This window comes from Sus scrofa, chromosome 5 (genome assembly GCF_054392235.1).
Source record: "Sus scrofa isolate SSC_HxYL_T2T_F1_AM1 chromosome 5, Sscrofa_HxYL_maternal_Yorkshire_Landrace_v2.0, whole genome shotgun sequence".
Taxonomy (NCBI): domain Eukaryota; kingdom Metazoa; phylum Chordata; class Mammalia; order Artiodactyla; family Suidae; genus Sus; species Sus scrofa.
The window spans coordinates 3,749,493-3,773,452 of NC_139387.1; the positions used below are offsets into that span (position 1 = coordinate 3,749,493).

A 23,960-nucleotide genomic window follows, 5' to 3' on the forward strand; every position below is an offset into this window, starting at 1 on the left:
AAATTGGGTCGGCTGTTCTCCCCGGCTGCACACTCACGAGTCCTGAACCCCAAAGCAGGTGCAACCCTCTGGGCCCGTGCAAACATGGGCCCTCCGCCAGAATCCCTTGCACACCGCCCCCATCCAATTCTCTGCTTGGAAGAACCCGGAGGGGGGGCTCCTTCTAGGCCTCTGGAAAACTCGGAGCCCTGGAGAAACTCCTCTGCTACTCGGGGGACCCAGGGGAGTCCCTGCCACCTCCAGGCTCCACGGGGACTCGGCCCAGAAGAGTGGACACAAGCCCGCCTCAGAGCACCTTCTGCTCGCTGGTCCATCGCCCCAGCTAGACGCCAAACCCCGGAAACACACAGACCACTTTCTATTTTTCCGTATCTCTAGGGCCCAGACCCACAATCACAAACTGTAACTGTTCAAGTTTAAGACGGACACGAGACCAGTCACTTGGAGCGGCATCTAGCAGGAGGCCGGGACACTTACCGAGCAGGTGCCAGGCCCCGCGCGGCCAAGTTCACGTGCTGGGCAGCAGCAACTGGAAAAGGGGAAGGCCGAGGCCCAGCCCAACTCATGGACGCCCAAGAAGAAACCCACACACCCCGGACCCAAAAGTGTGACACAAATGGCCTGATGTGAAGATGCAGATGCTCTGTAACTGGTCCTTAAGAAACATCTTAATCTCTCTTCCCCACCAAGTGACACAACGGGCAACTTTAAGGGGGAGGGAGAGGTGAGGAGTTGTAACTCGATTAACTCTATTTGAAATTTCTTGAAAGCAGGAGTTCCCGTCGTGGCTCAGCGGAAACAAATCTGCCTAGGATCCATGAGGCTGCAGGTTCGACTCCTGGCCTCCATCAGTGGGTTAAGGATCCAGCGTTGCCGGGAGCTGCGGTGTAGGTCTCGGCCTCGGCTCGGATCCAGCGTGGCTGCGGCTGCGGTGTAGGCCGGCAGCTGCAGCTCCCATGAGCCCCTTAGCCTGGGAACCTCCATATGCCTCGGGTGCGGCCCTAAAAAGAGAAAAATAAATAAATAAATTTCTTGAAAGCAGAAACTATTTCTCAGATGTCTGTATCCCTCTCTCAAGGGTGAAAAACCTTTCCTCTAGAACCATATGGTAAATAGCTATAGATTTTATTCACTGTATCTTCATACCGTGTGATAAGTAACAGCTCTCATCAGAGGTCAAAAAAGCTTTTCATTAAGAGTAAATGCTGTGGAAGCCTTTAACGCTTCTCCAGAGCCTTGAAAGAGAGCTACTGGGCATATCGCGGATCCAAAGCGCTCCGTCTGCAAATTCCACGTGCACTGTCGAGAGGGCACAGCTACGTGTGTGTGATAATTTTAACAACAGTGGAATCACCAGGAAAGATGAGTCAATCGTTCACATATTACAAATGTTATTCCTAAGAAGGACTCTGCTGTCACTTCTGCCGTAGCCAAACTAACACAAAACAGTCACAAAGCCTTTAAAAAGCTTAGCTGCTTCATTCACAGAAGGCAGAAAGTACTTAGAGGGACAATTAAAAATTCCACCGTTAGACATTCCTTTGAGAGAGGAATGCATCCCCTGAAGACACCGTATAAATGAAATGTTACATTACAGAACAAAAACAGCCTCTGAATTATACCAAAGGCAGGATTTCATTTCCCTCAAGTTCGAACAGATCTGAAGGTTGAATCTTGGCAGGTCCTGCTGAAGGAAAATTAAAGAAAACCACCAGTGACCATATGCAGCAGGCAGGTCTAAGTCACCGCCTGTCCACACAGCACGCGGCCAGCTCGCCAGGTGGGAACTGCTGACCAGGGAACTAACTGCTCCTCTTTAGAGCCCCACCACGAAGCCTTTTATCCTCGTCAAAAGACTTATTCTGATACCGAGAGTTAATTAAAAACGGGCACACATGGTTTAGAGGGCTTTAACCACCGTCACTGAGCAAGAGATAATTTCCTAAAATTGAGACAAGTTGCTAGATTAAAGTAACAATCACTGGTTGTGACTGAATACCAGACACCCTGCTTATTATTGAGGGCGATTCAACAAAAAACAGAACATAAAAACATTTCTTTCTCCTGCCAAAAACAGCCTTGGGCAAAAACTTGAAGTTCATCTTTGCAGACCTCAAAGCTCTCCTTTTCATACTCTCTTCCCCTCGGGTCACACCCAGGACTCTCAAGCGGTCCCTGAGACAGAGCTGCAGGGCTGGGGAACTTGCTTTGTAAAGGGCCGGACAGTCAATAATTCAGGCTTTGAATGTCTGACCATCTCTGTCACAACCTCTCTGCTGCTGAAACACAAAAGCGGCCCAGACAACAGCGACACGAACGGGCACAGCCGTGTTCCAGGAAAACTCCTTCTACAGACACGGAAAAGTGTTTTTAATTTTACTGAAGTAGAGTTGATTTACAGCGTTGGGTTCGCTTCTGCTGAACAGCAAAGTGACTCAGTTATACACACACATATTCTTTTTCATATTCTTGTCCATTATTTTGTTTTGTTTTTGTCTTTTTTTTTTTTTTTTTTTTGCTGCACCTGCAGCACATGGAAGTTCCCAGGCTAGGGGTCAAAACAGAGCTGCAGCTGCTGGCCTACACCACAACCACGGCAACCTGGGATCCAAGCCGCATCTGCGGTCTACACCATAGCTTGCCGCAACGCCAGATCCTTAACCCATCAAGCAAGGCCAAGGATCGAACCCCCATCCTCATGGATACTAGTCAGGTTCTTAACCCGCTGAGCCACAACGGGAACTCCCATTAAGGTTTATCGCACAATATTGAATACAGTTCCCTGTATGGACCCTGAAATATAAAGTCCATGTAGTTTTCAAGTGTTATGAAATTTTTTTGTTCATTTATTTTCTCTTACCGTTTAAAAGGTAAAAGTCATTCTTAACGCAAAGGCCATTTAAGAACAAAACAAAACACAAAAAACAGATCAGAGTTTGGTGACCCCAGCTTTAAAGTATTCCAAATGTATCAGTCCCTCCCCACCCCCCCAAAATCACATGCTTCCCTCCTTCCCAATGTCCTCACCACAGTCAACACTCATCTCCTCTCACAACAAAGAGCCAGAATCCCAAACCCATGATACCAAGTAAAGGAAGCGGAGCGAAGGTAAAATGCAGAGGTAGACAGAGTGTCCAGAACAGACCCCTGCACACAGACAGCTGGCAGCCAACAGTGCTGGCCCCAAAGATCCTGGGGAGGCCAGAATGTTCCAGAAGAGATGCTGGAGCCACTGTCAATCATACTCAAAAAAAAGCCTGAACTGGAGCCTCACTTCCAATCCTACCAAAAAAGTAACTCCAGATGGATTTGGGAATATATGTTAGGCAAAACTACAAAACTATGGAAGAAACATATACAGAATGTCTTTACATCCTTAGCGAGAGAAAGACTTTGTACATGAGACCTCAGTAAGAACCGTATTTAAAAACCTTTTTTTTAGGGCCGCACCTGCGGTATATGGAGGTTCCCAGGCTAGGGGCTGAATCGGAGCTGCAGCTGCCGGCCTCCACCACAGCCACAGCAACAGTGGATCCTTCACCCACTGAGCAAGGCCAGGGATCAAACCTGCGTCCTCGTGGATATTAGCTGGGCCCGTTACTGCTGAGCCACAACAGGACCTTCCTGAAAACCTTATTCAGAAAGTGATATTTGAGCAGAGAACGGAGGAAGGTGAGGAAGCAAACTCCGGACCCTCCAGGGGGCAGGGTGTGGATGGCGGCAAAGGAACAGCAGGTGCTCGAGGGAAGGACGAGCTGGCCTTAGGAGGGAGCCAGGCTGCCAGGCTCTGCAGGCCACTGAGAGGGCCTCAGCTTTGACCCTGCTCTGAGGAGTGTGCCATCACCCGACTTTCATTTTTTTTTCTTTTCTTTTGTTTAGGGCTGCACCCATGGCATATGGAGGTTCCCAGGATAGGGTTCAGATGGGAGCGCCAGCTGCCGGCCTACACCCCAGCCACAGCCACGCCAGATCCGAGCCACGTCTTTGACCTACACCACAGCTCATGGCGATGCCAGATCCTTATCCCACGGAGCGAGCCCAGGGATCCAACCTGCATTCTCAAGGGTACTAGCTCGATTCTTCACCTGCTGAGCCACAACGGGAACTCCAGACTTCCATTCTTAAAGGATCCCTCTGGCTATTCTGTAAGGACCTGGTCATGGCCAGAGAAAGAAAGACACCAGGAGACCAGTTAGGACGCCACCCTTGGAAAAGTGGTAGCAGCAGACACAGGAAGCCGAGATGGAGCCAGGAAGATGTGTTGCCAAGGAGTTCCCGCTGTGGCACAGTGGGTTAAGACTCCGCTGCAGAGGCACAGGTTCCATCCAAGGCCCTGCACAGTGAGTTAAAGGATCCAGCATCGCTGCAGCTGCGGCTCAGATGCAATCCCTGGCCCGGGAACTTCCCTATGCCAAGGCACGGCCATCAAATAAAGTAAGACGTGATACTAAGTGGTGAGGAGGGGTATTTGAGAAAGGGGAGTCCAGGCTGGCTCCCAACACTGGCCCCAGCAGTAGGCGGACGGACGGATCTGCTGTTCACAAAACGGGAAGACAGCGGCAAAGGAATGCGGACCACGGGGGATGCGGGGGCTCAGCTTGAGATGTGTTAGATTCGAGGTGCTTATTGGAAATAGAATTGGAAGTGTGCAGGAGACACACGGACACACGAGTCCCGGGATCAGAAGAAACATCCAGCTAAAGCAAAATGTGAAGCGTTTCCGGCAAATGCAATAAAGCCCCCAGACCGAATGGCATCGCTGTGGGAGTGCCGGCAGGGGAAGCGAACTGAGGACCGAGCCTCAGAGAAGGGCCAATGAGACAGGAGCATCAGAAGCAGCTGGTGTTCCGGACGCGAAATGAAGAAAGTGCTTCCGGGGGAAAGATGTGATGCGCTGAGAGGTCAAGCAAGACGAGGATTTAAGGTGAAGAGCAATGGACTTAGCAACTGGAATCGTTCATGAGAAAAAAGAAACCGCAGTGGGTGACTACAAAAATCTCTTTGGAGACGTTTTATTATAAACAGGAGGCGGGGGGAACATCAGAGAAATGGGTGAGAGATTGGTCTTACCGTGGGAAGAATTACAGCAGATCTATAAACTCAAGGATAATTCAACAGAAAAGGTAAATCTGACGATTTAAGAGAGGGGAGTTGGCTGGTGGCCTAGTGGTTGAGGATTCAGCATTGTCACTGCTGTGGCTCAGGTCTGATCCTGGGTCCCCGGAACCTACACGTGCCTCAGGAGCAGCCGCAAAAAAACAAAAGGGGAGTTCCCGTTGTGACGCAGTGGTTAATGAATCCGACTAGGAACCATGAGGTTGCGGGTTCCATCCCTGGCCTCGCTCCGTGGGTTAAGGATCCGGCGTTGCCATGAGCTGGGGTGTAGGTTGCAGATGCAGCTCGGATCCCATGTTGCTGTGGCGCTAGTGTAGGCCGGCAGCTACAGCTCCTATTAGACCTCTAGCCTGAGAACCTCCATGTGCCGCAGAAGCGGCCCTAGAAAAGGCAAAAAGACAAAAAAAAAAAAAAAAAAGAAAGGAGCTGGATCAGCAGACTGTGGGTGTTGGTGACACTGAAGACTTGGTGGAGCAGGGGACCTGGAGAAAGAAGATGCAACAGGCCGCCAGAGTGGGGCTCTTGGAATTAAGACTGCGGAGGGGCTGCAGCCACAGTGACTCAGAAGGCCTGGGGCGTGGAGTGAACGGCTAGATGGGGCCAGGGGTGGGGTCAGGTTCACTGAAGCAAAGTCAAGGAAAGGAAAGCCAGGGTAATGAAGGAATACAGTCTACGCAATACTAAAATAACCAGGATTTAAGGCAGGAGAAGGAATGCAGGATTAACAGTGCACTAGAGCTAAATTCTTCAAGGAATGAGGCAGAAGGACCCACAGGGCTTTTAACAGCAGGAGAGGTTATACAGGTGGTATGTGTACTCTGATGGCATGAGATGAAACGTTGGAGGGGGCACAGAGCAGAGTTCTGGAAGCTGCAAGGACCATCACCACACCGCCACCTTCAAGCCAGGTGGTACACGGGAGCGAGGGACAGCCTCCCACTGGGAAGTCCTTCTGGGAAAGGTGTGTCCTTACAGGTGAGCCGTACTCCAACAGATCAAGAAGATGAAAAGAGCGTTCAGAGAGGTTGAGGACACAGGCAATTTTGCTGAGGACACACGGGAAGGGTTTTTCTTTTCTTTCTAAGGCCGAACCCACGGCATATGGAGGTTCCCAGGCTAGGGGGTGAATCAGAGCTGCAGCTGCCGGCCTACACCACAGCCACGGCAACACGGGGTCCGAGCTGCACCTGTGACCTCCACCACAGCTCACGGCCACACCAGATCCTCAACCCATTGAGTAAGGCCAGGGATCGAACCCACACCCTCACGGACACTATGCTGGACTCCTAACTCGCTGAGCCACCGTGGGAACTCCACGGGAAGGGTTCAAAGCCGAGGAGTCAGGAAATCAGTTTGTGAAGGTTGAGAGGTTATTTTGCATTGAAACCACAGGTCAGCTTGGGGAGAACGGATGCCCCTATGTTGTGAGATTTCCCATCTGGTAAAGAATTTGTTTTCTTTAACGTCTCTTGGTAGTTTTATAATATTCTCAACGAGGATGACAGCCGCTAAACTCACTGTGCTTACGACGCGCCCCGCACTTTCCTAAGCACGACGTACACAAACTCCGCAACGGCGATCGTAACGAGCACATCACTCGCGGCCACATCGTCCTCTTAACCCTGATGAGCCTTCTCCAGGCTCCCGGCCAGCAGAGGGCTGACTCGGCCACCGCTGGTCTCGGGGTTCCTCTGCCCAGGAATGAGTGTCCTTGCCCACCGTCGAGGGACCACACCCTTGGGTGCAGGGACCACGACAAAAGCCTGGAGGGACGAGAGACCTAAGAAACGCTCCTCTGGGGGCACGGCTGGCCCCGATCCCAACCTCGCTTATTTTGATGTGCTGGCTGAGTGTTCCTGTCCCCTGGGTCCACTGGAGATAACCGAATGGGGGGGCGGCTCCACTGACCGCATCTGTGTTTTGCAGTTGAGTCAGCTCACCTTACCAGACAGTTCCGGGGGGTACTCCAGCTCACGGCCTAGGCCAAAATACAGGAACCTGTCATCACACCTCCAAAGTTCTTTTTATAGAGGCGCCTAATTGATGCCTTCTCGCAACAAAGCCGATCTGAATCATGGTTGAGTCAAGAGCGCACACGGCAGCCTCAGCCAGGCTGACAAGGCGCGTGCCGGGGGGCGGGAGTTGCCTTGTTTCATTTGTTGTTGTTTCTGGTGCAGCCAAAGACTCCTGCCGGCCAGAGGCTCGGGAACATGTGGGGAAAACCTACATGCATGTGTGGACACGGGGATGACGGCTTTGCTGCTGAGATCTGGATCATGCCGACCTCTGAAGTGTTCAATTGACTCCCGTTTTTATGCAAGTGAGTCAGCATACGGATGCCGGCGTGAGGACCAAAACATTCCCCCCTGCCATCATCGTCAGCTGTCATGCTGGAGATTTCTCCCTATGGCTCCTACTAGCCTTTCCTCTACGCTCTTTCCATCTAAGGGCTCCAGCAAACTCATTCATTAAGGAAATAAAAACCCAATCCAGTGCTCCTCGTGTGCCAGGTCTCAGAGGAGCCGAAGTAAAGAAGAAGAATTCGGCCTTCGGTTCTTCTCTTTCTGGTGGGACTGGAAAGTGATTACGTGACCAGAACACCACCACTCTGGTGTCTTTCTTTGAAACAGGTAAGCACGCCATGGCCGTGGCAAGGGGAATAGGGTCAGAAAAGGTGTTCAGGGAGTTCCCTGGTGGCTCAGTGGGTTGAGGGCCTGGCCTTGTCACTGCTGTGGCTCTGGGTGCAGCTTGTGGTGCAGATACAATCCCTGGCCTGGGAACCTCCGCATGCCACGGGCATGGCCAAAAAAAAAAAAAAAAGTAAGTTAATGAAATCAAATAAAGGCTTTCAGTAGGAGGTGAAATGGAAATTAATTGGGGGGGAATGAGGAGTGTGTGCATGGGGAAGGGCATGCAGTCAGAAGCTTACTAGGACTTAAACTTTAATATTACTTCATATAAGTCTACCAGCATTTGAGCTCTTCCTCCTTTGGGGGTGCGGACTGAGCTAAAACACAGCTACTTACACTGTACCGGCTACAGCTGCATCAGCAAACAGAGCCTGGCGCATGGCATACGGGACGTGATTAAACCGACGAACGACGCCCGGATAAACTGAACTAACAGCTTTTGAGTGATGAGAGCAACTGTTGCTGACCGGCTCTCTGTCAGGGCCAAGAAGGGACCTGCTCATGCCAGCCACTGGCTCTTCACTGTTCTATTCAGGTCAACACGTATGAAGCCCCCAGGATGGCCCAGGCCCTGTGACAGAAGATGCCACTGAGAAGACAGACCCTGCCCACGACAAAGTCACAACCAAGTCTGGGAAGGAGGTAAAAGGCCAATTTTATTATGAAATGAAAGTACAGTGAAGAAGGAGCTCACATTTTAAATACCTTCCCTCCACTCCAAACAAGGTAATTATATGTTTATTTCTAAAAATGATAAGTGTACCGCCCAACTTTAAAACAAGGTGTAACGTTCCCCAGTGGCTCAGCAGATTAAGGATCCAGCATCACCACTGCAGGAGCTTGGGTCACTGCTGTGGCACAGGTTTGGTCCCTGGCCCAGGAACTTCTGCATGTCGAGGGCTTGGCCAAAAAACAAAATAAAAATAAAATAAAACAAAGTGAGGGTCTCCACACACTAGAAACGGACTGGAAACTTTCGGCTATAGTCAGGTTTAAAACCAGAGAGTGGACAGCGTCCAAAACAGCCATCTGCACTTGAACTCCGGCAGGAGGAGCGGGACCAAAAGCCCCTCACCCTTCGGACATCAGAGCCCCAGGCAGAAGCCGGCTTTGGGACGGGCCTCCCCTGCGTCGGAAGGAAGAGGAAAGCACGGAGCCCTGCAGCCTGACGTGGGGTGATGTGCAAGGCTGTGCGCCTCCAGCGCCGCGGGAGGCGAGCGAGCGGCAGGGACAGGACCAGGCCCCAGAGGCTGGCGACCAGACACCCAACATCCGCAGAGTCGCTGTGACACAAAGCATCCACACAAGGGAAATCTGATTTTAGGCTACAGGGTCACGGGGAAGGAGGTGGAGGAGGGGGCGACTCATTACCCAGGAAGGAGTGAGCCCAGAAAGGGAGAAAAAGTGACCAAGATGAGCCAAGTCCAAGTTCAAAGAGAACTTTAACCCTAAGAAAAACCGGCCCCTTCCTCACGACTCCCGGGGACCAACCTGCAGAATCTGGGCTCCCAGGCCCGCTCTCGACAGCGCTGGACCAAGCCCCGGTCAGGACAAAGAACGCCCCCATCGGGGAGCGCAGAGAGGGACAGGGTGTCCCTGAAACCAGACCCACGGAAAGGCCTCGCTGAGATTCTCGGGCCAGCGGGCAGTTACTGCACTGGCAGGAGTTAACCCCCTCCCTGGTCACCGCAAGCAGACCTGGAACGTGGGGAGTCGTCTCTGGTCTACGGATCACCAGAAACAGGCGGAGGCGGCCGCAGACACAGAGCCCAGCCGCCGTGCAGGTGGAGGGGAAGGGGAAGCCAGGCTGGAGCTGGGGATGGGAGGGGACTGTATCCCATTACTGCCTGGGGACTGTGGCTGCACAAGCTCCTGTCTAGGTATTTTCTTTGAGACTCCAAATAGCTGTGACTGAGTGGACAGGACCAGGCGGGTGGCGGGGGGGGGGGGGTCTCTGGAGAAGAGAGATGGGGACAATGCCCAAGGCGTCCCTGCCCACACACCCTCAGCCCGTCTAGGTAACCACCCTGGGGGTGCAGCCCTGAGTGCAGACGATCCAGGGGCGCATCCTGCAGGGGTACCCAGGGGGACGGGCCCAGCCGCCTCCCAGGTACCAGCTGAGCACGGCACCCCTGCGGTGGCTGTGTCCCTCCCCACACTCCCGACCAACGGAGTCACCACGTCCTCACCTCAAACTCTGCTTCTGGGGGAAAAACCCGAGGGCCCCGGAGGCATCTACGGAGAGGGTTTTTGAGTGATCAAAAACTCAAGACAAACCCAAATACCCCTCAGCAAGAAAACCGGCAGATAAGCTAGGAAGCAATCTCACCATGGTGTGTTTCACCGCAGTGGAGATTCACGACCTAGCTGTCTGTGCAGGAAAGCTGGTCGCACCCCAAAACACAAAAGAAACTGAAAATGCAGGGAGTTTCCATTGTGGCTCAGGGGGTTATGAACCCAACTCGTATCCATGAGGATAAGGGTTCGATCCCTGGCCTCGGTCAGTGGGTCAACGATCCAGCATTGCCCTGAGCTGTGGTGTAGCTTGCAGATGTGCTCGCATCCCACGCTGCTGTGGCCGTGGTGTAGGCTGGCAGCTGCAGCTCTGGTTCGACCCCTAGTCTGGGAACTTCCATATGTCACAGGTGTGGCCCTAAAAAGCAAAAAGCAAAAAAAAAAAGCCCACCACAGAGCATAAAACATCCAGAACACCTATTAGAGAGGGAGGAACAAGACTGGAACATGAAACAGAGCCCCGACCTGCCGGGTCCACCTCCCGCTACTCACACCTTGGCAGTGACCCTTCAGAGGGCGCGGCAGCCAGGGCACGTCATCGCCAAGGTTATAAAGACAGCCCAGCTTCACCTGGAGATTGCCCTCTTGGATCAATCACTTTGGGACAAGCCAGCTGCCAGGTCACCAGCAGCCCCAGGGAGGGGTCCCTGTGGCGAGGAACTGGAGCTTCCGCGAGCTTGGAATGCCCCCCTTCCGCCGGGGTCAGGTCCCCAGGAGACACAGACCTGCCCACAGCTGGACTGAGCCTCCCCCGAGGCCCTGAGCCAGACCCACCCAGCTCAGCAGCTCCCGGATGCCCGAGCCTCCTAAACTGCGAAATAACCAATGGCTGTGCGTCCGAGCTGCCAGCCTGTGGGGCACGGTGTCCTAATACCAAGGTCATTAACGGTATCAGTAATGTTTTGGGTTTTAACATCTGTCGACCGTGTGGGTGAAATGCACGGGTCCTCGATGGACTCCCTGTTACATCAGCCTCCACAAGGCCGTTAACGCTCTCGTATCTTTGTGGGTTTGACATGACAAGAATTTAAAAGTAAGCAAACCAACAAAAGCACCAGAGTGAAAGCTTCAGTTTCCTTTTCCTTACAGTAAACAAGTTTTCTAAAATGTCCATTCCTAAAACACAGTCACTCCGTGCAAAATCACCTAAATTCCTCCTCTCGAGCCCTCAGTTATCTTCAAGTATTCACTCTTTTACTGGACTTTTTTCTTTTCACATATAGATACAGCCTGTTTTTCATATCATCCTCCGTCACGTTCTGTCCCAAAAAGACTAGACACAGTTTCCGTGCTGTGCAGCAGGACCCCACTGCTTATCCGGCCTCAATGTAGGTATGTATCTACTGACCCCAAACTCCCCGCCATCCCACTCCCTCCCACACCCCTTGGCCACAAGTCTGTTCGCCAGGTCTGTGCGTCTGTTTGTGTTCTAAATAGGTTCATTTGTGTCATATTTTAAATTCCAGATATAAGATATCATAGGACATTTGTCTTTCTCTTTCTGACTTACTTCACTCAGTATGAGACTCTCCAGTTGCATCCACGTTGCTGCAAATGCCTTATTCCCTTCTCTTTTATGGCTGAGTAGTTTTCCACTGTGTATCGTTTACTAGAAATTCTTATAGCTTTTTAAAATTATTTAAAATTACTGAAATACTTTTCTACCAAAGAATTAAGGATTTGGGCAAGAAAACACAGCCTACATCTTTTGCATAAGAAAAACCAATTTTCTTCCACTGACTGAGTTATTAAACCTGTCTCTTATACTAAAGGGCTAGAGGCAGTTCCAAAAGCCTATTAAAACAAGAACCTGGGGAGTTCCCATCGTGGCTCAGTGGAAACGAATCTGACAAGCATCCATGAGGACGCAGGTTCAATCCCTGGCCTCTGACAGTAGGGTCAAGGATCCAGCGTGGCCGTGAGCTGTAGCGTAGGTTGCAGATGCGGCTCAGATCTGGCGTTGCTGTGGCTCTGGCGTAGGCTGGTGGCTACAGCTCTGATTCGACCCCTAGCCTGGGAACCTCCACATGCCGAAGGAGCGGCCCTAGAAAAGACAAAAAAACAAAAAACAAAAAACCAATAACCTGGAGTTGCTGCTGTGCTGCAACGGGATCGTTGGCATCTCTGGAGCACTGGCACACAGGTTCAATCCCCAGCCCAGCACAGTGGGTTAAGGATCCAGTGTTGCGGCAGCTGTGGTGTAGCCTGGACCTGCTGCCTAGCCTGGGAACCCCATATGCTGTGGGGCGGCCAAAAAATAAAAAAACAAGAACCTGATCATGGAATTAAGATGAAATTAAAGCTTTATAAGCACTATTTTAAAACATGCAAAAATGGAGTTCCCATCATGGCTCAGTGGTTAACGAATCTGACTAGGAACCATGAGGTTGCGGGTTCGATCCCTGGCCTTGCTCAGTGGGTTAAGGATCTGGCGTTAACGTGAGCTGTGGTGTAGGTCACAGACGCGGCTAGGAACCCGCGTTGCTATGGCTCTGGCATAGGCTGGCGGCTACAGCTCCGCTTAGACCCCTAGCCTGGGACCCTCCATATGCCATGGGAACAGCAATAAAAAAGACAAAAAAATTGAAAATAAAAATAAGAAATAAAATATGCAAAATTCTCAAGAATTACCACACATTTCATTTTTCACTCCTGATTTTGACAAGCGCCTGTAATAACACTGGTACTTGCAGGGCGCCAACTACCTACCAGGCACCATTCTGGACTCTATACACAGCACATCCTAAGACCTGTATCGGCCAGACAAGGCAGGCATTATTATAACACCCACTCTTCCGAGGAGAAAACTGAGGTTCAGACAAGTTAAAAATACGGGCCAGTTCATGCAGCCAGTAAGCTGCAATACCTGGATCTAAAAAACGAGACCTATTCCTTACCAAACCTTTTTCAGAGTTCCTGTTGAGACTCAGCAGGTTAAGAACCCGACTAGAATCCATGAGGATGCAGGTTCAATCCCCGGCCTTGCTCAGTGGGTTAAAGATCTGGCACTGCCACAAGCTGCAGCAGAGGTCCCAGATGCAGCTCAGATCTGGTTTGCTCTGGCTGTGGTGTAGGCCGGCGGCTACGGCTCCGATTGGACCCCTAGCCCAGGAACTTCCATATGCCATGGGTGAGGCCCTAAAAAGACGGGGGGGGGACTTTTTCCCCTAAAACCCACTACCTGAGTCCAAAAGGTATTTCACATTGGCATATTTCTGGGGGGAGGAGAACTCAAGTTGTTTAAAAAAACAAAAACAAGGCAATTTCCTGGTGGCCTATCAGGTTAAGGATCCGGCATTGTCACCGATGTGGCACAGGTCGCTGCTGTGATGCAGGTTTATCCTGGCCCAAGAAGTTCCATATGCCATGGGTGTAGCCAAAAAACAAAAACAAAACAAAAACCACTTCGATCACTCTGCAAAACAGCCCTGTGTTTTTCAGAGATCACAAAAGGCTGAGGTAAATCCCAGCCCCACCCCGGAGGAAGGAGATCTCAGGGCCCAACCCGATGATGGTAAGAGGTGGGCTAGCCCTGCAGTGCAGGACTCCAAAAGCACCCTCCGAAGTTCCCATCGTGGCGCAGCAAAAAACGAATCCGACTAGGAACCACGAGGTTGCAGGTTCGATCCCTGGCCCCGCCTAGTGGGTTGAGGATCCAGCGTTGCTGTGAGCTGTGGTGTAGGCTGCAGTCATGGCTCAGATCTGGCATTGCTGTGGCTGTGGTGCCGGCCAGCAGCTGTAGCTCCAATTCAACTTCTAGCCTGGGAACCTCCCTATGCCATGGGCATGGCCCTAAAAAGCAAACAAAACAAAACAAAACACAAAAGCACCCCCATATTGTGGTCTGTGGGGACAAGGAGCAGAAACCCCCTGCAGTCTGCAGGGGCAATGAGAAGAAATTCCCGGTGGCCCATGTACCCCCCTCATCCTTCCAGGATTACTTCTGGCTTTTTCCAGATTCGGTCTCAAGCATTTCACTCCCCAACCTACCCATCACCTCCTCCCACCTCCGACTCGGAGGCGAGCACGGGTCTGGCATAAGTGAAAACATGGAACAAAACCCGATTCACTCACTCTAACTGTACTGAGAACACTAGATGCCCCGTTCTCTCCTCTCGGAGCAAACTTTAATATTCAAATACATTGTTTTACCAGTGACACCTCTCAACTAGCGAGCAGAGACCTGTGACACTTCCACAAAGTCCTCTAGTCATGCTGGCTGAGACTGCACTCAACTAAGTTTCCAAGGTGGCAAGAAGACAAATCCCTTCACACCCAGAACACTGAGATATCATTTGAAGGGTACGTCAAACCCAGGCCACCAACACCGCCCACCAGATACGCACCCCTCGTCCTCCTTCCAGTGGAGCCCTGGCCCCCCCGACAACCGCTGTCCACGTCTGCACGGCCACCGATGAGCTTGGCCACGTGTCGAAATTCAGAGTCATGCAGCACCGGCTCTGCCTGGCTTCTTTCACTCATGTGTTTTGTGTACACTGTGGTTCATTCATTTCAGCTACCAGGCAGTCCTAGCCCTTCTCCCGCTGATAGGGCCCCGGGCTGGCTCTAGTGCTTGGCTATTTCCCACGAGGCTGCTATAAGCCTTCTTTCGCAAGCCTTCCTGGACCTTATGCCCCAGGGGAAATACCTAGGGGCACAGGCACGTACACAGTTAACTGTGAAACACTGCCAGTTTCCCGAAGCGGCTGCACCATTTACACTCCCATCAGCAACGGGCAAGACTTCTAGCTGCTCCATGGCCTTCCCCAAATCTGGAGCTGTCATTTACCCCTCGCCATTCTCATAAGCATGCAGAGGTATCTCACTATGGGTGTTTTTTTTTTTTAATTTATAACAGCTTTATTGAGATTATAATTAACACAGTGTACAAGTCACACATTTAAACTATGCAATTCGATGGACTTCGGTACATTACATTATTAACTTTTTCAGTTGTAGTAAAATACACGTCACATAAATTTGCCATTTTGACCATTTTTAAGTGTAGAATTCAGGAGCTTTAATTATATTTATAAAAAAATTATATTCATAATGTTGTACAGCCATCCCCACTGATTCCAAAACTTTTTTAACACGCCAAACTCTAACCATTAAACAATAATGGTTCCTGCTAACCTCTCATCTCATTTCTGTCTCAGTGAATCAGCCTATTCTAAGTACTTTACAGAAGTGGAATCGTACATGTGTCCTTTTATGTCTGGCTTCATCACTTAGCATGTTTTCAAGGTTCGCCGACGTCACAGCATGCATCAGTACTCCATTCCTTCTTATGGCTAAATAGTTTTCCATCTTAAGCACACACATTTTGTTCATCCATCTATCTGCTGATGGACACTCAGGCTGCTTCCATCCCTTGGCTGTTGTGAATGATGCTACAACAACCACTGGCATCCAAGTATCTGTCTGAGTCCCTGCTTTCAATTCTCCTGGGCACACACCTAAGGGTGGAACTTCTGGGTCATGTTCTGCTGAGGTTTCTGGGGTGCCAACAAACTGCTCCCCATAGCAGGTGAACCACTTCATGGTCCCACCAGCGACATACAAGGGTTCCAATTTCTCCACATCCTGACCAACACTTACTTTCCACTTTTTTGGTAACAGCCATTCTAAAGAGTGTAGCGTGGTATCTCATTGAGTTAACTTGCATTTTCTTGGTGATTAATGATGCTGAATACTTTATCATGTGTTTGTTGGCCACTTATAGATCTTCCTTTGCAATCAGAAGAGTTTTTTGCCCCATTTTTTATTTGGGTTGTCTTTGTATTGTTGAGTTACAGGAGCACTTTATATATGCTAAAGCAAATCCTCTGTCAGACACACGTACGGCAAATACTTCCAGCCTAGGGCGTGCCTTTTCTATTTTCTTAATGGTGTCTTCCAATGAGTGGAGTGTTTTTACTTTGATGTCTACTTTCATCATCAGTTTTTTTCTTGCATGATTAGTGTTATCTGTGTCCTGGATAAGAAATGTTTGCCTACACGCGAAAAGATCACAAAGATATTCTCCCATCTCCTAAACATTTTATAGTTTCAGCGTTTATGTTAGAGTCTACAATATATGCTAAAATATTTTTTGTGAATGGTACAAGGTATGGGTTCATTTTACTCCAGGTAGATAACAAGCTGTTCTACCACCATTTACTGAAATAGTTTCAGACGCATTTTGGTGTAGGGTTTGCAAGTATTTTGGAAGTGGCCTAAGCATTCCTTACACAACAGTCAGCGTTCAATAGGCAATAAGACCAAAGGACTAAACACAGACAACAACTGACAATAGATGGTTACCAGGCACATTCTCGAAAATAACTATCAATAACACAATGACTTTCAACAGAATAATCCGTTAAAATCAAATGGAAATTCTACAACACAAACACTCAAAAAGACGACACCTAACCTAAGAACACAGTTTAGACACAGCGGAAAAGAGGATGAGAAAACTAGAAGCCAGATTCGTAGAAAATTTTCACACTGAAGCTCAGAGAGAATGGGAAATATGGAAAGGAGGCTGTGAGACCCATAAAATACAGAGAAAGGTTTAACCTGTGACGACAGCCCCTGAAGGAAAGGATGGGAGAAGCAGGATCTGAAGAGGGACTGGCTGACAAGCTCCTAAACTGTTCAAAGACATCCAGTTCAAGAGGCACTGTCCAAGCAGGATAATTACAAAAGAAGCCACCATCTCTGTCCTCAAGGGCCTGGCATTCTGGAGAGAGACAGAGACTAAATAAGAAACCACTACAGTTACACGGTATGTAAGACTTGAACAAGAGTTACACAATAGCAGCAACTCCACAAGAATTTGTGAAGCCGCTACAATGATCAGACTGTACGAGAGATGCTAGAGATACAGTCAGTGAGATGCACAGACTTTATTTAAGACGCTTGTGTGATGGTATCAGTTCAAGCGTGAGAAGAACTTACAGAAAGTAGGATCCAAATGCTACCTTATCTCATGAATACTCAGAACCAGAACAGGACCTTCCCGACAGAAAAAAATAAATGACAGAGCAGCAGTATACAAGAGAACTTTCTGGAAGGGTGAAAACAGTGTCTACCTGCAAGGTCCAATCAAGTAATCACTAGCCACGTGCGCCTACCGAGGGCCTGAAATGTGAGAAAGGAATGTAATTAATAATTTTACCTATTGCTAACCATGAGGTTGCGGGTTCGGTCCCTGCCCTTGCTCAATGGGTTAATGATCCGACGTTGCCGTGAGCTGTGGTGTAGGTTGCAGACGCGGCTCGGATCCCGCGTTGCTGTGGCTCTGGTGTAGGCCGGTGGCTGCAGCTCCAATTGGACCTCTAGCCTGGGAATCTCCATATGCCGCGGGAGCGGCCCAAGAAATAGCAAAAAAAAGACCAAAAAAAAAAAAATTTACCTATTGCTAATTCATTTAAATTAACTAATTTAATTAATTTAAATAGCTGCCTGCAGCCACTGGCTTCACGGCCAGTGGAGGTGCACGGCCTGGCCCATTTCACGTGGCTCCATGCATTAACAGGGCGTCTGGATAGCTCACAAATGCTGAAGAAATACACCACAAGGGTAACTAAAAGGTTGGTAAATAAAACCTCCAGGAAAAGGCTGAAAGCAGAATTTGTAACGTACTGATATCTTCCTTCGTTCCAGAGAGAATTTAACATGACTGTAAAGGCTCACAGCACAGCAAGAAAAACCATGTGTTAAATAAACGTTAAAAATGCCGATACATACGTGAAACAAGAAGTATAAAACAAATTTAAAATAAAAAGAATTACCTTCCACAAAGAGGAAACAGCTGAATAGCATCCTAGTACTGATATTTTATGACCATAAGCACTTTTCTTTTATGGATTTTAGTGGTTAAGACACAATTCAGGAGTTCCTGTCGTGGCTCAGTGGAAACAAATCTGACTAGTATCCATGAGGACAAAGGTTCGATCCCTGGTCTTGCTCCGTGGGTTAAGGATCCGGCGTTGCTGTGAACGGTAGTGTAGGTCGCAGACGTAGCTCTTATCTGGCGCCCCCTAGCCTGGGAACCTCTATATGCCTTGGGTGTGGCCCTAAAACAGACCAAAAAAAAAAAGAAAGAAAGAAAGAAAGAAAAAAGACACTACTCAAGGGGTGGCCACGGAAGGTGCATCTCATCCCAAGGAGGCACATTTTGGGCGGCACACTGACGCCCTTCTGCTGTGGAACACCTCCCCACACCCGGCCGTTTAAAACACCACGGTCAAGGGCTCACCCAGGTCGGCGTCTCCCCTGGGCTCACACACGGCTGCGGGCTTGCCTGCGACTAGAGACCCACTCTGCCAAGACGGTCATGCCCCAGCTGCTGGCAGAAGGCCTCACCCCCCACCACCCAGATCTCTCTACCTGCCTGAGTGTCCTCGTGACATGACTGCTGGCTCGGTGAGTGACCCCAGAGAGAAAGCAAAGAGGAAGCTGCCGTGCCTTCCGTCTCAGAAGTCACAGGCTGCCACGTCCCCCACGTCTACTCTTTAAAAGCAAGTCGCTAAGTTCAGCCCACGCTCAAGGGGAGAGGAATTCTGCCGTTTCACCAATTACTTTCTCACTTTCCTCGGTAGGTCTGTGCCTTGTCTGCTGTTTTTCTCTGTGCTCCTCTGAGGCCTCCCTTTCACTCTATGCCCCCCCCACCCCCCAGCTCCTGACGCCCTGGCCCATCCTCCCTCCTGGGTCCATCAGCAAGGGACGGATCCTCTCCAAGCACCCTGGACGCTAGAAACCCCACGAGACGCCTCGGAGGGGCGACGAGTGATGTATCCAAAGACACACAAAAAAGCAGAGGCAGAACCAGCACCAGGGGCCTGTCCTACAAACCTCGTGAGGGAGTTTGTGCTCCCAGGAAAAACTCACACCTTCACCTCCTCCTCCTCCCCAACAAGTCAAATGGCCCCCGAGTCCTGTCCATTCAACCTGGAAAGTACTTTCCAATATTTATCCTGCCCCTCCCCGCAGATGACATCCTAAATTCAGGCACTTTCTCGTTCCCTTGGGCTTGTGCCTCAACTTTTTGAAAGTGCCCTCCCTCCAGCCTCCCCCTAACTTATCCCCCACAAGGGCAGCCAGAGATCTCACCATGCCCTGCCCTTGAAAGAGCCCTCAGGTTCCCCATAAACTCCCCTCAGAAAAGACAGAGTCAAGAAAGGCCCTGCAGGAGTTTCCTTGTGGAAGAGCCGGCAGAGTCAAGACTGTGGCACAGGTTCGATCCCTGGCCCAGCAACTTCCACATGCCAGGGGCAAGGCCGAAACAAGAGGCCTTGCAGACTGGCTCAGGATCTTGGACTCATCCTCCGGGTTATAAAAAGGACCTGTTTGTTTGACTGTCTCCCCGCAGCAGACACTTTACCTATTTGTTCCATTTAAGCCCCTCAGAGGCTGTGAAAAACCTGCATGGGGTCCCTTTGCACACACTGCTCTTTCCATTAAGCCCTCTCATCTTGTGAACCGCGCGTCAAAAGTAATCCAAAGCCTTTCCTGGACAGCCATCCAATGGACAGTTCCCTCTGTGCCACCAGCTCCCCTTGTCTAGACCCCCCCTACAATTTCTGTGCACAGCAGTGACCCTAACACGCTTGAAAAAAGGGATGCCACAGTCATCTCTGCACGTTGAGTGCCTGGCAAAGAACCTGTTTCAGAGCAGGTGCTCAACACAGGTTGATGACAGGTTACTGATTAAAAGGAGGGTCCATCATGGTCTAGATATGCTGACGCATGCCCTCACCCAGCTGTCTCCCGGGAGTATCATACCCACTAACCCATCTCCCCAAAAGCCCAAGGAGCCGTGCCCTGGGCTCTTAGCACTCGCAACAGCTCAACGCCTCAATTACAAATGCTACTGTAATTTCAAGCGCTCAGACCCAGAGGACAACCTGGACTTTTGTGTTCCCTCTACTCTTGGTACATGCTCCCACGACACTGCATGAGTACCTGCTGGCTCCCCAGAACAGGACTTTCCTGAGAAGGACTTAGCAGGTTCCAACTTCATCACCTAGCACACGGGGGACCAGCCGCAAATGTATGAAATAGTAACATCAGCTAACATTTACTTAGTACTGTGTGTCACGCAGGTGCCAAGGATTTACTATGCATTACCTCATTTAATCCTTCCAAACAATGTCACCAGGAAGGTACTGTCCAACATTGCTCCTGGGAAACAGACAAGGAAAGGGAGGCCCGGAGAAGACCAGAATGAAAGCAAACAGGCATTGACGGAGGGCACCACGTCCTTTATATGTTCACATGCTTTATTTCATTTATTCCTCCGTACAATTCGGCAATGAAATCATGTATTATAGTCGCATCGTTAGGCAAGAAATCTAAGGCCTGGAGACACTGCCCGATAACGCAGAGCCTGCAGGGCCAGGAACCAAATCCAGGTCTGCCAGACTCCTGGGCACCTTTTACAATGGCGATCTGGCCCTTCAGGGGCACAGCCAGGATTGACGTAGCTCCACCGGGGATGCAAAGCCTCGACTGACAGGCAGAAGGGAGTGGGACTCAGGCCGCCTCCCACCGGGCACCTCTGTAACGCGCCTCTCGCCCAGCAGCACGCACGCTGCCCCCGCGGGGGCGGGGGCGGGGGGGGCTGTCAGGCTACTCCCAGCGGGGGCCGAGGACAGCACCTTGCACGTAAAGGGGCGCCCTCCACGCGGCTCGACAACAGAGGAGACACGACGTGACCGGGGCTCACGCGTGCTGCGGGTGCCCCTTCCCGCGCCCGGCTTCACACCTGGACTGCCGAGTGGGGAGCAGATGGCGGCCCCCAGGGCACCGCGGGGACCCGCGCGGGGGGACCGCCCGGCATCGGAGCCCGGCGCCCCTCGAGGGAGCGCGGCGGCCTCCGCCCCGCAGCCGTCCGGGGGGAGGGGGCGCCCCGCCCCGCCCCGCCCCGCCCCGCAGCCCGGCCAGGCCGCCCCCGACGCTCGCGCCGCCGGGCCGTTACCGATTCCGCTGCTCTTTGAAGAGCGCCGTCAGCGCGCGGAGAGCCTCCAGGTCCTGGATGGGCGCGGGCACCATGACGCCGGACAGCCTGGCGGGCGGCGGCCTGGGCGCCGCCATCTTGCCGCGCGCAGCTCGGGCCGAGCGGCCGCCGACGAGGAGGAGGAGGAGCAGGGGCCGGAGAGGCGGCCGCGGGGGAGGAGCGCGCCCCGCGGGAGCCGGACGCCGCCGCCGCCGCGCCGCTGCAGCCCGAGGCCGAGCGAGAGAGCGCGAGGGCACGCGCAGGGCTGGCCACGGCCGACGAGGACGCGACGGCGCGACGAGGGGAGGGGGCGCGGGCGGAAGTCCCGCCTGCAGGGAGGGGGCGCGGGCGGAAGTCCCGCCTGCAGGGAGGGGGCGCGGGCGGAAGTTCTCTGTGAGGGGGCGGGACGTCGAAAGGGCGATGGATCCTGGAGGAGAAGCCGAGAGGGGGCGCTAGGACCGGCTCTCCCGCAGGGGCGGAGACGACCTGAGGGGGTCTTGGTGGGAGGGGGCTTGGGGGACATGTGCACCCCGAGGGGAGACGCAGGGTGAGGGGGGCCTCGACAGGAGGGGCTTTGGGAGACAGGTGCACCCCGAGTGATAGATGTGGGCAGAGGGGGCCTCGACAGGAGGGGCTTTGGGAGACAGGTGCACCCCGAGAGGAGATGCAGGTTGAGGGGGGGCCTCGACAGGAGGGGCTTTGGGAGACAGGTGCACCCCGAGGGGAGATGCAGGTTGAGGGGGGCCTCGACAGGAGGGGCTTTGGGAGACAGGTGCACCCCGAGGGACAGATGCAAGGAGGGGGGTCCCAATAGGAGGGGGCTTGGGGGACCGGTGCACTCCGAGGGGGAGATGCAGGCTGAGGGGGTCTCGAAGGGAGGGGTTTGGCGAGACAGGTGCACCCTGGGGAGCATGGGAAGGGAGGGGAGTCCTGCAGAGGCTCCCCACCCCCCACAAGAAGGCTGAAGACCTTGGATCCTGCGGTTTGAGTGGGTTGATCAGTGCCTGCACAGATCCACTAGGAGCTGGAGCAGACTGTCACCAGCTTGCAGGTTTCAGACTCCGGAAGCCCAGTTCCCAGGTCTTGGTGATCATTTACCAAGGCTTCTTGGGGTTAGAATGCGTCGTTCCAGCTCTTCAAGGGCTTAATATACAATTGGAAGTCAGGGATGGGCCAAGTGGCGTCAAACATGATGTGGAACCTGATGTCAAGCCAGTACTGCCCATCCGGAGCTGGAGTCTATCAGACCTTCCATGGGTACGACAGCCATTGGTCATCAGATGGAAGTGGCACATCTGGGACTGAGATCCAGCAATGCCAAAGGCAAAAGAAAGTGGCCCAAGCTCTTGCCCTCCACCTCTGTCACACTGGCACATGTCCTTAAGCTCTCATCACCTCTGGCCACACCCAGAGGTGTGGTCTTTTATGATCAGATGGAGAAGGGAAAACAGCCAGCTTGGTTCACAGATGGGATTATTTGGTGTGATGTTCATTTCTGATATCCACTGTAGTAAATTATGACAAATTTAGTGGCGTGAAACAACACAAATTTAGTATCTTACTGTTCTGGAGTTCAAAAGACTGAAATAGATCTAACCAGCTAAAATCAGCAAAAGATCAGAAAGAAACATTAAGGAAACCCTTACCACCACATCAAAAAGAGTAAAGTACCAGAGTTCCCACTGCCAGTGGGTTACAGGATCTGGTGTTGCTGCAGCTGTGACATAGGTGGCAGCTGTGGCTTGGATTCAGCCTCTGGCCTAGGAACTTCCAAAAGCCTCAGGTGCTTCCATAAAATTTTTTTAAATGTAAAAATAAAAAGAATAAAATACTAGGAATAAACCTACCTAAAGAGACAAAGGATCTTTATTCTGAAAACTAAGATGCTAATGAAAGAAATAAAAAATGACACAAAGAGATAGAAAGATATACTATGCTCTTGGATTGGAAGAACTAATGTTTTGTCAAATGACCAAACTACCCAAGGCCATCTCCAGATTCAATGCCATCCCTATCAAATTACCCATGGCAGTTTTCACAGAACTAGGAAAAAAACCTGTAAATTTGTATGGAAAAACAAAAGACCCTAAACAGCAAAAGTAATCTTCAAAGAGAAAATCAGAACTGGAGGAATCAGGCCCCTTGACTTAACACTATACTGCAAAGCTACAGTAATCAAAACAGTATGGTACTGGCACAAAAACAGAAATATACATCAGTGAAACAGGATAGAAAGCCCAGAGATAAATCGAGGTGTTGACAGGAACAGGCTTGCATTCCTGGAGCTGCTAGAGTTTGTTTCCTGGCCTTTCCAGTTTTGGGGGCCACCCACGTTCTTTGGCTTATGGCCCCTTCCTCCACTTTCAAAGCCAGCCACAAGGCTGAAGGGTTGAGCCCTTCACACACTGCCATCCCTCCAGATCTTGTTTCCAACATCACATCTCCTTTTCTGACTCTCCTGCCTCCCGCTTTCACCCATAAGAACCTTTGTGATTGCACTGGGCCCACACAGATAATCCAGGCTAATCTCCCAACTCAAGATCAACTGATTGGCCACCTTCCATCTGCAACTTTCATTCCCTCTTGCCGTGCGAGTTGCTATATGCACAGGTCTCAGGGACCAGGATGGGGCCATCTTCGGGGACCATTATTCTGTTTAACCACTCCCGGTGTGTGGGTACGAGCCAAAGTGGAATGTGGCTGGGTCCAGCCCCCTTCAGGGCTGGCTTTGAAAGACAGCAGTAAGTTGACATCTTTTTCTTTTTTTTTCCTATTTAGAGCCACCCCTGCTGCACATGGAAGTTCCCAGGGTACAAGCCAAATCAGAGCTGCATCTGTAACCTACACCAAAGTTTGTAGCAAGGCCAGATACT

At 51.3% G+C, this 23,960-nt stretch overlaps 1 protein-coding gene and 1 long non-coding RNA gene across 8 annotated transcripts in view; one reads left to right on the forward strand and one right to left on the reverse strand.

Moving 5' to 3' along the window:
- LOC146403077 (uncharacterized) overlaps window positions 1-19,360 on the forward strand; it is a 66,307-nt gene extending 46,947 nt beyond the window's left edge. The window contains exons 3-4 of the long non-coding RNA XR_014845600.1: window positions 11,885-12,198; window positions 19,282-19,360. This is a non-coding gene — a long non-coding RNA (uncharacterized LOC146403077). The remainder of the gene's footprint in view (window positions 1-11,884; window positions 12,199-19,281) is intronic.
- Window positions 1-21,414, reverse strand: part of ATXN10 (ataxin 10) — a 162,631-nt gene extending 141,217 nt beyond the window's left edge. For all 7 annotated transcript variants that reach the window (XR_014845595.1, XR_014845594.1, XR_014845593.1 and 4 more), the window contains exon 1: window positions 21,070-21,414. Coding sequence is in view for 2 of the 7 variants with exons in the window: in XM_013997463.3 (XP_013852917.2) it covers window positions 21,070-21,185 (116 nt within the window). In the remaining 5 variants the exon portion in view is untranslated. The remainder of the gene's footprint in view (window positions 1-21,069) is intronic.
- Between the last annotated feature and the right edge of the window lie 2,546 nt (window positions 21,415-23,960).